At 46.5% G+C, this 12,745-nt stretch overlaps 1 protein-coding gene across 3 annotated transcripts in view; it reads right to left on the bottom strand.

Annotated features, from left to right (window-relative positions):
* cux2b (cut-like homeobox 2b) overlaps window positions 1-12,745 on the bottom strand; it is a 350,318-nt gene that overhangs the window by 50,602 nt on the left and 286,971 nt on the right. For all 3 annotated transcript variants that reach the window (XM_078227452.1, XM_078227450.1, XM_078227451.1), the window contains one exon: window positions 10,598-10,646. In XM_078227452.1, the coding sequence (XP_078083578.1) occupies window positions 10,598-10,646 (49 nt within the window). The remainder of the gene's footprint in view (window positions 1-10,597; window positions 10,647-12,745) is intronic.

Genomic DNA, 12,745 nt, shown 5'->3' on the forward strand with positions numbered 1-12,745 from the left:
AGTCCTAACCTATTCAACCTTTCTCTGTAACTCAGTTTCTCAAGTCCCGGCAACATCCTTGTAAACCTTCTCTGCACTCTTTCAACCTTATTAATATCCTTCCTGTAATTAGGTGACCAAAACTGCACACAATACTCTAAATTCGGTCTCACCAATGTCTTATACAACCTCACCATAACATTCCAACTCTTATTCTCAATACTTTGATTTATAAAGGCCAATGTACCAAAAGCACTCTTTATGACCCTATCTACCTGTGCCACCACTTTTAGGGAATTATGTATCTGTATTCCCAGATCCCTCTGTTCTACTGCACTCTTCAGTGTCCTACCATTTACCTTGTATGTTCTACCTTGATTTGTCCTTCCAAAGTGCAATACCTCACACTTGTCTGCATTAAACTCCATCTGCCATTTTTCAGCCCATTTTTCTAGTTGGTCCAAATCCCTCTGCAAGCTTTGAAAACCTTCCTCACTGTCCACTACACCTCCAATCTTTGTATCATCAGCAAATTTGCTGATCCAATTTACCACATTATCCTCCAGATCATTGATATAGATGACAAACAACAATGGACCCAGCACTGATCCCTGGGCACACCACTAGTCATGATGTGGAGATGCTGGCGTTGGACTGGGGTAAACACAGTAAGAAGTCTTATAACACCAGGTTAAAGTCCAACAGGTTTATTTGGTAGCAAAAGCCACTAGCTTTCGGAACAGGCTGTTCCTTCGTCAGGTGGGTGGGAGTTCTGATCACAAACAGGGCATAAAGACACAAACTCAATTTACATGAATAATGATTGGAATGTGAGTCTTTACAGCTAATCAAGTCTTAAAGGTACAGACAATGTGAGTGGAGGGAGCATTAAGCACAGGTTAAAGAGATGTGTATTGTCTCCAGACAGGACAGCTAGTGAGATTTTGCACATCCAGGTAAGTTGTGGGGGTTACAGATAGTGTGACATGAACCCAAGATCCCGGTTGAAGCCGTCCTTATGTGTGCGGAACCTGGCTATCAGTCTCTGCTCAGCCTGTTCCGAAAGCTAGTGACTTTTGCTACCAAATAAACCTGTTGGACTTTAACCTGGTGTTGTTAGACTTCTTACTGTGCACACCACTAGTCACAACCCTCCACCCAGAGAAGCAATCCTCCACGACCACTCTCTGGCTTCTTCCATTGAGCCAATGTCTAATCCAATTTACTACCTCTCCATGTATACCTAGCGACTGAACCTTCCTAATTAACCTCCCATGCGGGACCTTGTCAAAGGCCTTACTGAAGTCCATGTAGACAACATCCACTGCCTTCCCTTCATCCACTTTCCTGGTAACCTCCTCGAAAAACTCTAATAGATTGGTTAAACATGACCTACCACGCACAAAGCCATGTTGACTCTCCCTAATAAGTCCCTGTCTATCCAAATATTTGTAGGTCCTATCTCTTAGTACTCCTTCCAATAATTTACCTACTACTGACGTCAAACTTACTGGCCTATAATTTCCCGCATTACTTTTTGAGCCTTTTTTAAACAACGGAACAACATGAGCTATCCTCCAATCATCCGGCACCTCACCCGTGCATACCGACATTTTAAATATATCTGCCAGGGCTCCTGCAATTTCAACACTAGTCTCCTTCAAGGTCCGAGGGAATACCCTGTCCGGTCCTGGGGATTTATCTACTCTGATTTGTCTCAAGACAGCAAGCACCTCCTCCCCTTTAATCTGTATAGGTTCCATGACCTCCCTACTTGTTTGCCTTATTTCCATAGACTCCATGCCAGTTTCCTCAGTAAATACCCATTTAATATCTCCCCCATTTCTTTTGGTTCCATACATAGCCGACCACTCTGATCTTCAATAGGACCAATTTTATCCCTTACTATCCTTTTGCTCTCAATATACCTGTAGAAACTCTTAGGATTATCCTTCACCTTGTCTGCCAAAGCAACCTCATGACTTCTTTTAGCCCTCCTGATTTCTTTCTTAAGTAGCTTCTTGCACTTTTTATACTCCTCAAGCATCTTACTTGCTCCCTGTTGCCTATACATGTCATACATCTCTCTCTTCTCCTTTACCAGAGTTCCAATATCCCTCGAGAACCAAGATTCCTTATTCTTATTCACTTTGCCTTTAATCCTGACAGGAACATACTAACTCTGCACTCTCAAAATTTCTCCTTTGAAGGCCTCCCACTTACCAATCACATCCTTGCCAGAGAACAGCCTGTCCCAATCCATGCTTTTTAGATCCTTTCTCATTTCTTCAAATTTGGCCTTTTTCCAGTTTAGAACCTCAACCCGAGGACCAGGTCTATCTTTATCCATGATTAAGTTGAAACTAATGGCGTTATGATCACTGGAACCAAAGTGTTCCCCTACACATACTTCCGTCACTTGTCCTAACTCGTTTCCTAATAGGAGATCTAATATTGCATCCTCTCTAGTTGGTACCTCTATATATTGATTTAGAAAATTTTCCTGAACACATTTTACAAACTCTAACCCGTCTAGACCTTTAACAGTCTGGGAGTCCCAATCTATATGTGGAAAATTAAAATCCCCTACTATCACAACTTTATGTTTCCTGCAGTTGTCTGCTATCTCTCTGCAGATTCGCTCCTCCAATTCTCGCTGACTATTGGGTGGTCTATAATACAACCCCATTAATGTGGTCATACCTTTCCTGTTTCTCAGCTCCACCCATATGGCCTCGGTAGACAAGCCCTCTAATCTGTCCTGCCTGAGCACTGCTGTAACATTTTCCCTGACTAGCAATGCCACCCCCCCCCCACCCTTCATCCCTCTGCCTCTATCACATCTGAAACATTGGAACCCTGGAACATTGAGCTGCCAGTCCTGCCCCTCCTGTCGCCAAGTTTCACTAATGGCTATAAAGTCATAATTCCATGTGTCAATCCACGCCCTCAGCTCGTCTGCCTTCCCCACAATACTCCTGGCATTGAAATAGACACACCTCAGAAGATTATTACCACCACACACAACCCTTCTATTTGTGATTTTGCATGAACTATTAACATCATTTATTTTCACCCCTGCTGCACTATCTGCTCTGGCACTCTGGTTCCCATCCCCCTGCAAATCTAGTTTAAACCCTCCCCAATAACACTAGCAAACCTCCCTGCAAGTATATTGGTCCCCTGGTAGTTCAGGTGTAACCCATCTCTCTTGTACAGGTTCCACCTGCCCCAGAAGAGGTCCCAATGATCTAGAAATCTGAAACCCTGCCCGCTACACCAGTTCCTCAGCCACGTGTTCATCTGCCCGAGCATCCTACTCTTACCCTCACTGGCACGTGGCACAGGTAGCAATCCTGAGATTACTACCCTCGGGGTCCTGCTTTTTAACTTCTTACCAAGCTCTCTATACTCACTCTTCAGGACCTCCTCACTCTTCTTTCCTACGTCATTGGTACCGATGTGTACCATGACATCTGGCTGATCACCCTCCCACTTCAGAATGCTGTGCACGCGATCAGAGACATCCCTGACCCTGGCACCTGGGAGGCAACAAACCATCCGGGAGTCTCTGTCACGACCACAGAACCTCCTGTCTGTACCTCTGACTATCGAGTCCCCTATCACTACCGCTCTCCTCTTCTTCCACCCTCCCTTCTGTGCTGCAGAACCAGACTCAGTGCCAGAGATCCGGCTGCCACAGCTTGTCCCAGGTAAGGCATCCCCCACAACAGTATTCAAATCGGTACATCTGTTGTGGAAGGGAATGGCTGCAGGGGTACCCTGCTCTGCCTGCCCTTTCCCTCGCTTGACGGTAACCCAATTGCCTGTGCTCTGTGCCTTTGGCGTATCTGCCTCCCTGAAGCTACTATCTATAAACTCCTCATTCTCCCGAATGAGCCGGAGGTCATCCAGCTCCTGCTCCAGTTCCCTAACGCGGTTTGTTAGGAGCTGCAGCTGGATGCACTTCCTGCAGGTGTCGTTGTTAGGGACACCGGAGGTCTCCCTGACTTCCCACATCCTGCAAGAGAAGCATTCCAACATCCTACCTGGCATTCTTTCCACTCTGAAGAAACAAAAACAACTTACCGGGACCTACCCTCGCCTCTGCCTGTTCACGCCGAAGCCTGTTTGAGCCAAAGCCGTCCCACTCTGCTCCCTCTCACTCCGCCTCCCACTCACAACACTGCCCGCTGGATAGAGCGGCCTGCTTTTTAAACCTTCCGCGTGCTACTGGCTGACATCAGGCGCCTGCGCAGTCTCGCGTTCCACTCGCTGCCTCCCTTGCTCCGACTCAAAAAATTCACTGGGGCCTACTTCCAGTTTTACACTCCCGGCTGCCTTGGAGAAAAAAAAACCTCCAAAAAAAAGACTAAAAGTTAAAATACCTCTTACCTACTAGCTCTCCTCACTTGAACCACCACTCTAACTGCTCCTCTTTGTAAATACTTTGTATTTACTTTGAACTTCGACTGCTTTGGGCTTAATCTGGAACTTCTCACTGAGGAGCTACACCAAAGGATTTAGCGTTGGAAGTTAATTCCTCAGGTGGGTTGATCAGGGAGGACCTTCTTGTGCTGAATTTTTGCTGTTCACCAGGTTATTGTCTAGATATTCCTCATTTACTTTTATTTCCTTAGCACAGACAGCCAAATGGATGGAGCTGTTTACAAACTCTTCTCAAAGACTGGGCGGCACGGTGGCACAGTGGTTGGCACTGCTGCCTCACAGCGCCAGGGACCCAGATTCAGTTCCGGCCTTGAGTGACTGTCTCTGTGGAATTTGCACATTCTCCCCGTGTCTGCGTGGGTTTCCTCTGGGTGCTCCGATTTCCTCCGAAGATCTGCAGGTTAGGTTGATTGGCCATGCTAAATTGACCCTAAGTGTCAGACGGATTAGCAGGGTAAATATGTGGGGTTACAGGGATAGGGCCTGGATGGGATTGTCATCGGTGGAGGCTTGATGGGCTGAATAGCCTCTTTCTGCACTGTAGGGATTCTATATAAAGTTTATTTATTAGTCACAAGTAAGGCTTACATTGACACTGCAATTAAGTTACTGTGAAATTCCCCTAGTCGCCACAGTCTGGCGCCTGCTTGGGTCAATGCACCTAACGAGCACATCTTTCAAACTGTGGGGGGTAACCAGAGCACCCGGAGGAAACTCACGCAGACATGGGGAGAACGTGCAAACTCCGCACAGACAGTGACCCAAGCTGGGAATTGAACCCGGGTCCCTGCTGTGAGGCAGCAGCGCCAACCACTGTGCCACCATGCCACCTCATTGGCCTTACAATGAAACCTCATTGCCAAAATATTGAAGAATGAATTCCAACAACAAAACTCACCAATTCTAATTATGATTCTTTATTTCCCAAATTTCCATTCTCCTATCGGTACTGTGTATGAATTATTTAATTTCAGTCCAATACTGATAACTAGTACTCGTACTGATGCATAATTTAAAAGTGGATCGTGAATTGTGGGGGATTCATCTACAAGAAATGTTCAAAGGCAATCAGAAACATCTATCCTAACACAGCAATACGGCAAAATGAAGAATTTAGCACAGCACCGTACAACCGTGCTTACAGACTTCTATTTAATTGGGAACAAATAAATTTTACATCTAAGAGAAAACTTATATGGATTATTTCAGCTTCATCAAACTACTAGTGGTGCTGTTGAGATTTAATAAATTAACTCCCAGTTGTACAACCAAGCTGTTCAAAACACTTAATAATTCTTTGAAGACTGCCAGTAAAAGATGGACTTTAGTTGCTGCTGTCGATTTGTTGAGAACTCTGGTGGAAACATTATTACTGAAAACAATCTTTAAAAACAGATTAATCTGACTGTATGAGCTCCTGACCAACAAACAAAATGAAAGGCGGCACGGTGGCATAGTGGTTAGCACTGCTGCCTCACAGCCCCAGGGACCCTGGTTCAATTCCCGGCTTAGGTCACTGTCTGTGTGGAGTTTGCACATTCTCCCCATGTCTGGGTGGGTTACCTCTGGGTGCTCTGGTTTCCTCCCAAGGATGTGCAGGATAGGTTGATTGGCTAAATTGCCCTTTAGTGTCCCAGGATCCACAGGTTAGAGGGATTAGTGGGGTAAACACCATCCAGTGACCCCGGCTGAGAAGTGTTGCAGCGGAGACTTAGACTTAGAACAGTACAGCACAGAACAGGCCCTTCGGCCCACGATGTTGTGCCGAGCTTTATCTGAAACCAACACAATATTCCAAATGTGGTCTCACCAAGGTCCTGTACAGTTGCAGCATAACCCCACGGCTCTTAAACTCCAACCCCCTGTTAATAAAAGCTAACACACTATAGGCCTTCTTCACAGCTCTATCCACTTGAGTGGCAACCTTCAGAGATCTGTGGATATGGACCCCAAGATCTCTCTGTTCCTCCACAGTCTTCAGAACCCTACCTTTGACCCTGTAATCCACATTTAAATTTGTCCTACCAAAATGAATCACCTCACATTTATCAGGGTTAAACTCCATCTGCCATTTTTCAGCCCAGCTTTGCATCCTATCTATGTCTCTTTGCAGCCTACAACAGCCCTCCACCTCATCCACTACTCCACCAATCTTGGTGTCATCAGCAAATTTACTGATCCACCCTTCAGCCCCCTCCTCTAAGTCATTAATAAAAATCACAAATAGCAGAGGACCAAGCACTGATCCCTGTGGCACTCCGCTCCAATCAGACTCTGCTGTGATGACCACCACATCAATGGGGTCGCCAATGTTCCAGGACTGTGCTGCACCCTCCAAGATTGGAAGAGTGATCTCCAAGGTGCTGGGCGCAATTCGGTCGGTCTTATCAAGGTATTTGTAAGTATTTATTAATCACTAGAAACTATGTACAAAGGTACAGTAAAGCTCTCTGCTCAGAGCGATCTCCATACTTGCTTCTACACACAGCTCAGTCCAACACTACACTGACCCTTAGGTGTGGGTCATGTGTTTGTATACATCACTGTGTGGGTAGAAACTGTACTCAGTCTCTTAATGTGCCAGATCCTTGTGGCTACACCCCTCCCCCACCACCAAGTCTTTATCCAACAAGTTATCCCAGTTTACCCTGTTAATTTACATTATCATTACTTCCCCATCTTTACCCCTGTAGTCTCTGAGTTCAAAGGTTCAGGTGGTCAGAAAGCGTTATAACCCTTCCATATCTCATTTTTCATTACTGTCGGAGGAGTGGTAGGCACTCTTGCTGCAGATAAACATTGCTGAATCGGAGATTGTTCTGGCATCTGGGTGTCTTCTCATCCTCTTTTTCCATTCTTTGGCACTGAATCATTCTTTGGCGATTCCCCAGTTGCAGTGATAGATGGAGGTTGGTTAATCTCACTCTTTAAGGGCTGGATCCCGTTCGTGATTTCTTCCCTCATGTGGCTCACCGTGATGCATTCTGGGATGGAAGATGGATCTTTCTGTTGTGAGGATGTGTGTTGTTAATAAGCTCTCCTTTGTGTTTGACTGTATGCTGTGCTTCAATTGATAGTTGTTACTCGGTTCCCATTGTTTCTGGCACTGTCATGGTCGTTGGTGATTCCAGTATGTGGTCTTGGGTTTATCTCTCTGACAGGTGTCAGAGCCAGAGGCTAAGGCTCTTCTTGTTGCTAATTGCTCTCTTGACTGTCATCTACTCAAGTTGTCATGGTAACCATCTGAGTGGTTGACTGGTCTGAGGGCCTTCTGGCATTTGTAACAGAAGTGAAATCTACTCTGCAAAGAGAGAAGACAATTCAGAGCTGATGTCCCTGTTGAGCAAATCTTTCATGTTGGAACTCTCAGGAACTTGCTGTTCTGTACAATTTACAACAGTAGCTGTTTTGACATCTTCTGCTGTTTTGAGGAGATTCAGGACCACACAGGCATCTCTGGTCAGGAGAGAAAAAGACTGGTTATAGGATGATGTACATCAGTTCATCACCATACCTTAATGGTTCCAGAATCATGCCTATGACTGAAGTCAGATTCCTCCTGACCCATAGAGTGGTGTGTCTGTTGCTTGTACCCAGAGGTCTCTCAAATTTCTTTGTCTGATAGGACCATAACGCTGGCTCCTGTGTCCCATTTAAAGTTTGTGAGATGGCCACTAACCAAAATCTCCACATTCCAATGTGAAAATCCGGGACGTTTGACCTCATCCAAGTAGAATGGCTGTGTCTCCTCTTGCTGCGCTGTCTTGATCTCACAAATCCTCTTTGGTGTTTTGGCTTTGCGCAGCTTCCTGAAGTCTTCTATCCGGTTACATTGAAAACATTGGGCTGGGACTGCTGGGCATTGATCACGCCTGTGGGGGCGCTTGCTCCACAGCTCTGGCATGGTTGCTCTACTGGACGGTTAAGGCATTGCTTCCCTTGGCCTGGAGTATTCCTGTTTCTGTGCTGTTTCACTAACTGGATTGTGGGGTTTCCTTTGTACCACAGGTTACTTTCTCCACTTCATAGCATCCCTACAGTGCAGAAGAGGCCATTGGGTCCATCGAGTCTGCACCAACAGCAGCACCTTATCTCCGTAACCCCACATATTTTAAAATGGACCTGTGTTGCACATGGAGTTCAGATTTCCAGGCAATCAGAGTGACTTTCTCAAGGGTTAGGTTCTTCCTTGTCTGAGCGTGCATTTGTCCACCGCTCCATCAACGATTCTATCCCTGGTTAGCTTAATTTTTTTTAGCTTACCCCTGCTAGGTCTGCACACACTGGGTATTGAAGCGGACTTTCACATGATTCAATGGTATCTTCTGCTGCAGTGAGAAACTCAATTCCTACCTTCAGCTTCCAGGCCTTTCTTTAGAGCTTTTCTCCGGTGATTACCATCTGCATGTTGTTTCTTCTGGTTGGAATGCTGCTTTGATTTTTTTCTTCAGTTCTCCAGGATTTTAATTTTCTTCCGCATTCTCTGCAAGGTTGTGAGTTGTTCCAGCCACTGCCACCATGGTGTATTGTGTTGGGACGTAGTCCAGTGGGTCTTAATGTATTTGTAGTCTTAGGTAGTTCAACAGTAAGTATTTATTAATTACTAGAAAGTATGTACAAAGGTACAGTAAAGGTCCAAGCTAGGAACTGTCTCCATGCTTGCTGCTACACACAGCTCTGTCCAACACTACACTGACCCCTAGGTGTGCGTCAAGTGTTCTCATGCATCACTGTGTGGGCAGTACTCAGTCCCACATTAACCCCTATGCGCTAGACCCTTACACTAAACAGCATACTGCTGTGGGCAAGCATAGAAGATACTTGTTGTGACTTGAAAAAAATGCTGTGCTTTTTAAAGGATTTTTTAAAAACACTTTCATTTATTAGTTAGAAAAAAAGCTTGTGGTGGGAATTAAAAGGCCGCTTGACTGGAGTTAAGAATCATCCAGTCAGGCAATGAAGCGACTGTTTGCTTCTCCATTGATGTAGAAAGGCAGTGCTGGGAAAATGGACATGTTGGTAGGCCATTGGTGGAGATGGACAGTGGGAGATGGATGGTCATGTGATGAAACCTCCAGGAATAAGACCAGCCAGTGCTGGCAACCTTAAAACTCATAGCTTTTTAAAGGTTAAAGTCTATTTATTAGTGTCACAAGTAAGCTTACATTAATGCTGCAATTAAGTTACTGTGAAAATCCCCTAGTCGCCACACTCCGGCGCCTGTTCGGGTACACTGAGGGAGAATTTAGCATGGTCAATTCACCTAACCAGCACGTCTTTTGGACTGTAGGAGGAAACCAGAGCACCCGGAGGAAAGACGCGCAGACACTGGGAGACTGCGCACAGACAGTGATCCAAGCTGGGAATCGAACCTGGATCCCTGGCACTGTGAGGGAGCGGTGCTAACCACAGTGCCGCCCCCTGTGCCACCCCCTGTGCCGCCCCCTGTGCCGCCCCCTGTGCCACCCCCTGTGCCGCCCCCTGTGCCACCCCTGTGCCACCCCCTGTGCCGCCCCCTGTGCCACCCCCTGTGCCGCCCCCTGTGCCACCCCCTGTGCCACCCCCTGTGCCACCGTGCTATCATGGCACTCACAGTCTAAAGTCACAAATGGAGGTGAAACACGAGAGAGTTGCTGGCCTCCATGGAGCTACCCTGAAATGGTTCACCACTTTCAGAAGCTGAGCAAGGGAACTGCGGTGGATTATCAGCCGCAGTCCCAATTTTAGGGACTCGTTTTTCCAGCGTCAGATGCAGCAGCTTGGAGTTGTATTCCACTTCTCCTTTCGGCCTTCTGGCTCGAAGATCTGCTCAGGTTTTCAGTAGAAGCTTGTCGCAATTTCATAATAACTGCAATTTAATTTCACGCCAAGTTAATTGCAGCACAGGAATTCTCTCACTAATTTCATTAGGCCGGTTTCCAATGTGTATAGAAATATCGCAGCTTTTCGAGAAGTTGTGCAGTAACACAGCACAACATACGCTAATATTTACTCCACCACTTAGTGACTACAAACACATAAATGAATACATAAAGCTGCATTCAACATACATTCAGAGGCTTATGGGTTTGTTTGAGTAAGCCAATTATGTCCCTGGCTAAAGCACAGAAGCATTCAAAAAAAAAAGATCTCTCGCATTTCTGTAGACTCAAAGTAGTTTCTCTCTTACCTGATTCGCCTTTTCTAAGTTGGTCATGATCATTCCCAATTCATCTGTCCTAAAATAGATGCAAAACATCACAGTGTGACAGGCAATAAATAGCCTCAAGTCAAATACTAACAGGCTGCAGAATAGCAGATCACCATTGACTCCCACAGTTCACACAACACCTTCGCATTCCATGATGGTCCGACTCATGCAAACCCGTCTCTCGCTTGCTAGGTTATGTACCTGAAGCATTTTTAAGTAGTTGCATTATATTTTAGTTTCTAGAGATCAAATATTAATACATATATCGCTGAGTCAATTTGCATGGCAGTGAACATCTTATGAAGACTGCAAGTCAAAACAGTAATGCACTCTGCACTGCTGGGAATTTCAATTGTATCAATGATATGCCCCAAAGCACCTTGTATCATATTACCGTGTTTTAGAAGAACTGTATTCATAACAGAGAAAATGTTCATTTTAATTTGTATTCTGGCTTGGGTGACACTCTACCCAAATGCTAATTGAGGTTATGCACAATAAAGTGACCAGCCATGTATGACATGACACATGCCATATATCATAACCATAACAGCAAGCACCTGTATTTAAATTTGTTACAACTATTCAGCTCTGAAACATGTACAGAAAATGCACCGGTATGTCCTACATAGAATAGAATCCCTACAGCATAGAAGATGGCCATACAGCCCATCGAGCCTGCACCGACAACAATCCCACCCAGACCCTATCCCCATAACCTCACGTATTTACCCTGCTAATCCCCCTGATACTAAGGGGCAATTTAGCATGTCCAATCAACCTAACCTGCACATCTTTGTAACCCCATATATTTACCCTGCTAATCCCCCTGACACTAATGGACAATTTAGTATGGCCAATCCACCTAACCTGCACATCTTTGGAGCGTGGGAAGAAACTGGAGCACCCGGAAGAAACCCATGCAGACACGGGGAGAAGGTGCAAACTCCACACAGACAATGACCTGAGGCCGGAATTGAACCCGAGTCCCTGGTGCTGTGAGGCAGCAGTGCGAACCACTGTGCCACCCTAAAAGAGAGAGAGGGAGTTTCTAGAGTATCTTCAGGAGAATTTTTCCAGTCCAGTGAGAAAGGAGGCATTCCTGGGCGGACCAAGTGGATCAAGTGGCAGGAGGCGAACATTTAGGAAACAGTGATCATTGTATCGATAAGATTTAAACTGACTATGAAGAAGGACAAGGAACAATCCAGAGTAAGAATAATTAACTGGGGGAAAAGACAACTTCAATGGGACAAGAAGTTTTAAAGTTTATTTATTAGTGTCACAAGTAAGCTTAAATTAACACTGCAATGAAGATACTGTGAAAATCCCCTAGTCGCCACACTCCAGCGCCTGTTCGGGTACACTGAGGGAGAATTTAGCATGGCCAACTTACCTAACCAGCATGTCTTTTGCACTGTGGGACGAAACCAGAGCACCCGGAGGAAACCCGCACAGACACGGGGAGAATGTGGAGACTCCACACAGACAGTCATCCAAGCTGGGAATTAAACCCGGGTCCCCGGCGCTGTGAGGGAGCGCTAACCACTGTGCTGCCCTCTATAATGTCCAACAGGAAATCACAATGGTGGTGTCAGCAGTTAGTAAACTTTCTCCAAGAGTAGCTTTCCACTCATTATGTACCAAATATCAGACAGAAATATGGAGGAAATTCTGTGCCTTCATTCAGAACTCTTCGCGGAGCTGATTCCTAAATGAGGTTTTCAAAAGGAAAAATGGGGCTGAACCTGGTAGCCTCAGAGCCTGGCCGAGCACCCCCAGGGCCGAGCACCCCCAGGGCCGAGCACCCCCGGGGCCTGGCCGAGCACCCCCGGGGCCGAGCACCCCCAGGGCCGAGCACCCCCAGGGCCGAGCACCCCCAGGGCCTGGCCGAGCACCCCCGGGGCCTGACCGAGCACCCCCAGGGCCGAGCACCCCCGGGGCCGAGCACCCCCGGGGCCTGGCCGAGCACCCCCGGGGCCTGACCGAGCACCCCCGGGGCCTGACCGAGCACCCCCGGGGCCTGGCTGAGCACCCCCGGGGCCTGACCGAGCACCCCCGGGGCCTGGTTGGGCACCCCCGGGGTCAGCCAGCAACTTAAATGAACAGAAAAATTATCTTAGTGTG

The sequence above is a fragment of the Mustelus asterias genome, chromosome 13, assembly GCF_964213995.1.
Source record: "Mustelus asterias chromosome 13, sMusAst1.hap1.1, whole genome shotgun sequence".
NCBI lineage: Eukaryota > Metazoa > Chordata > Chondrichthyes > Carcharhiniformes > Triakidae > Mustelus > Mustelus asterias.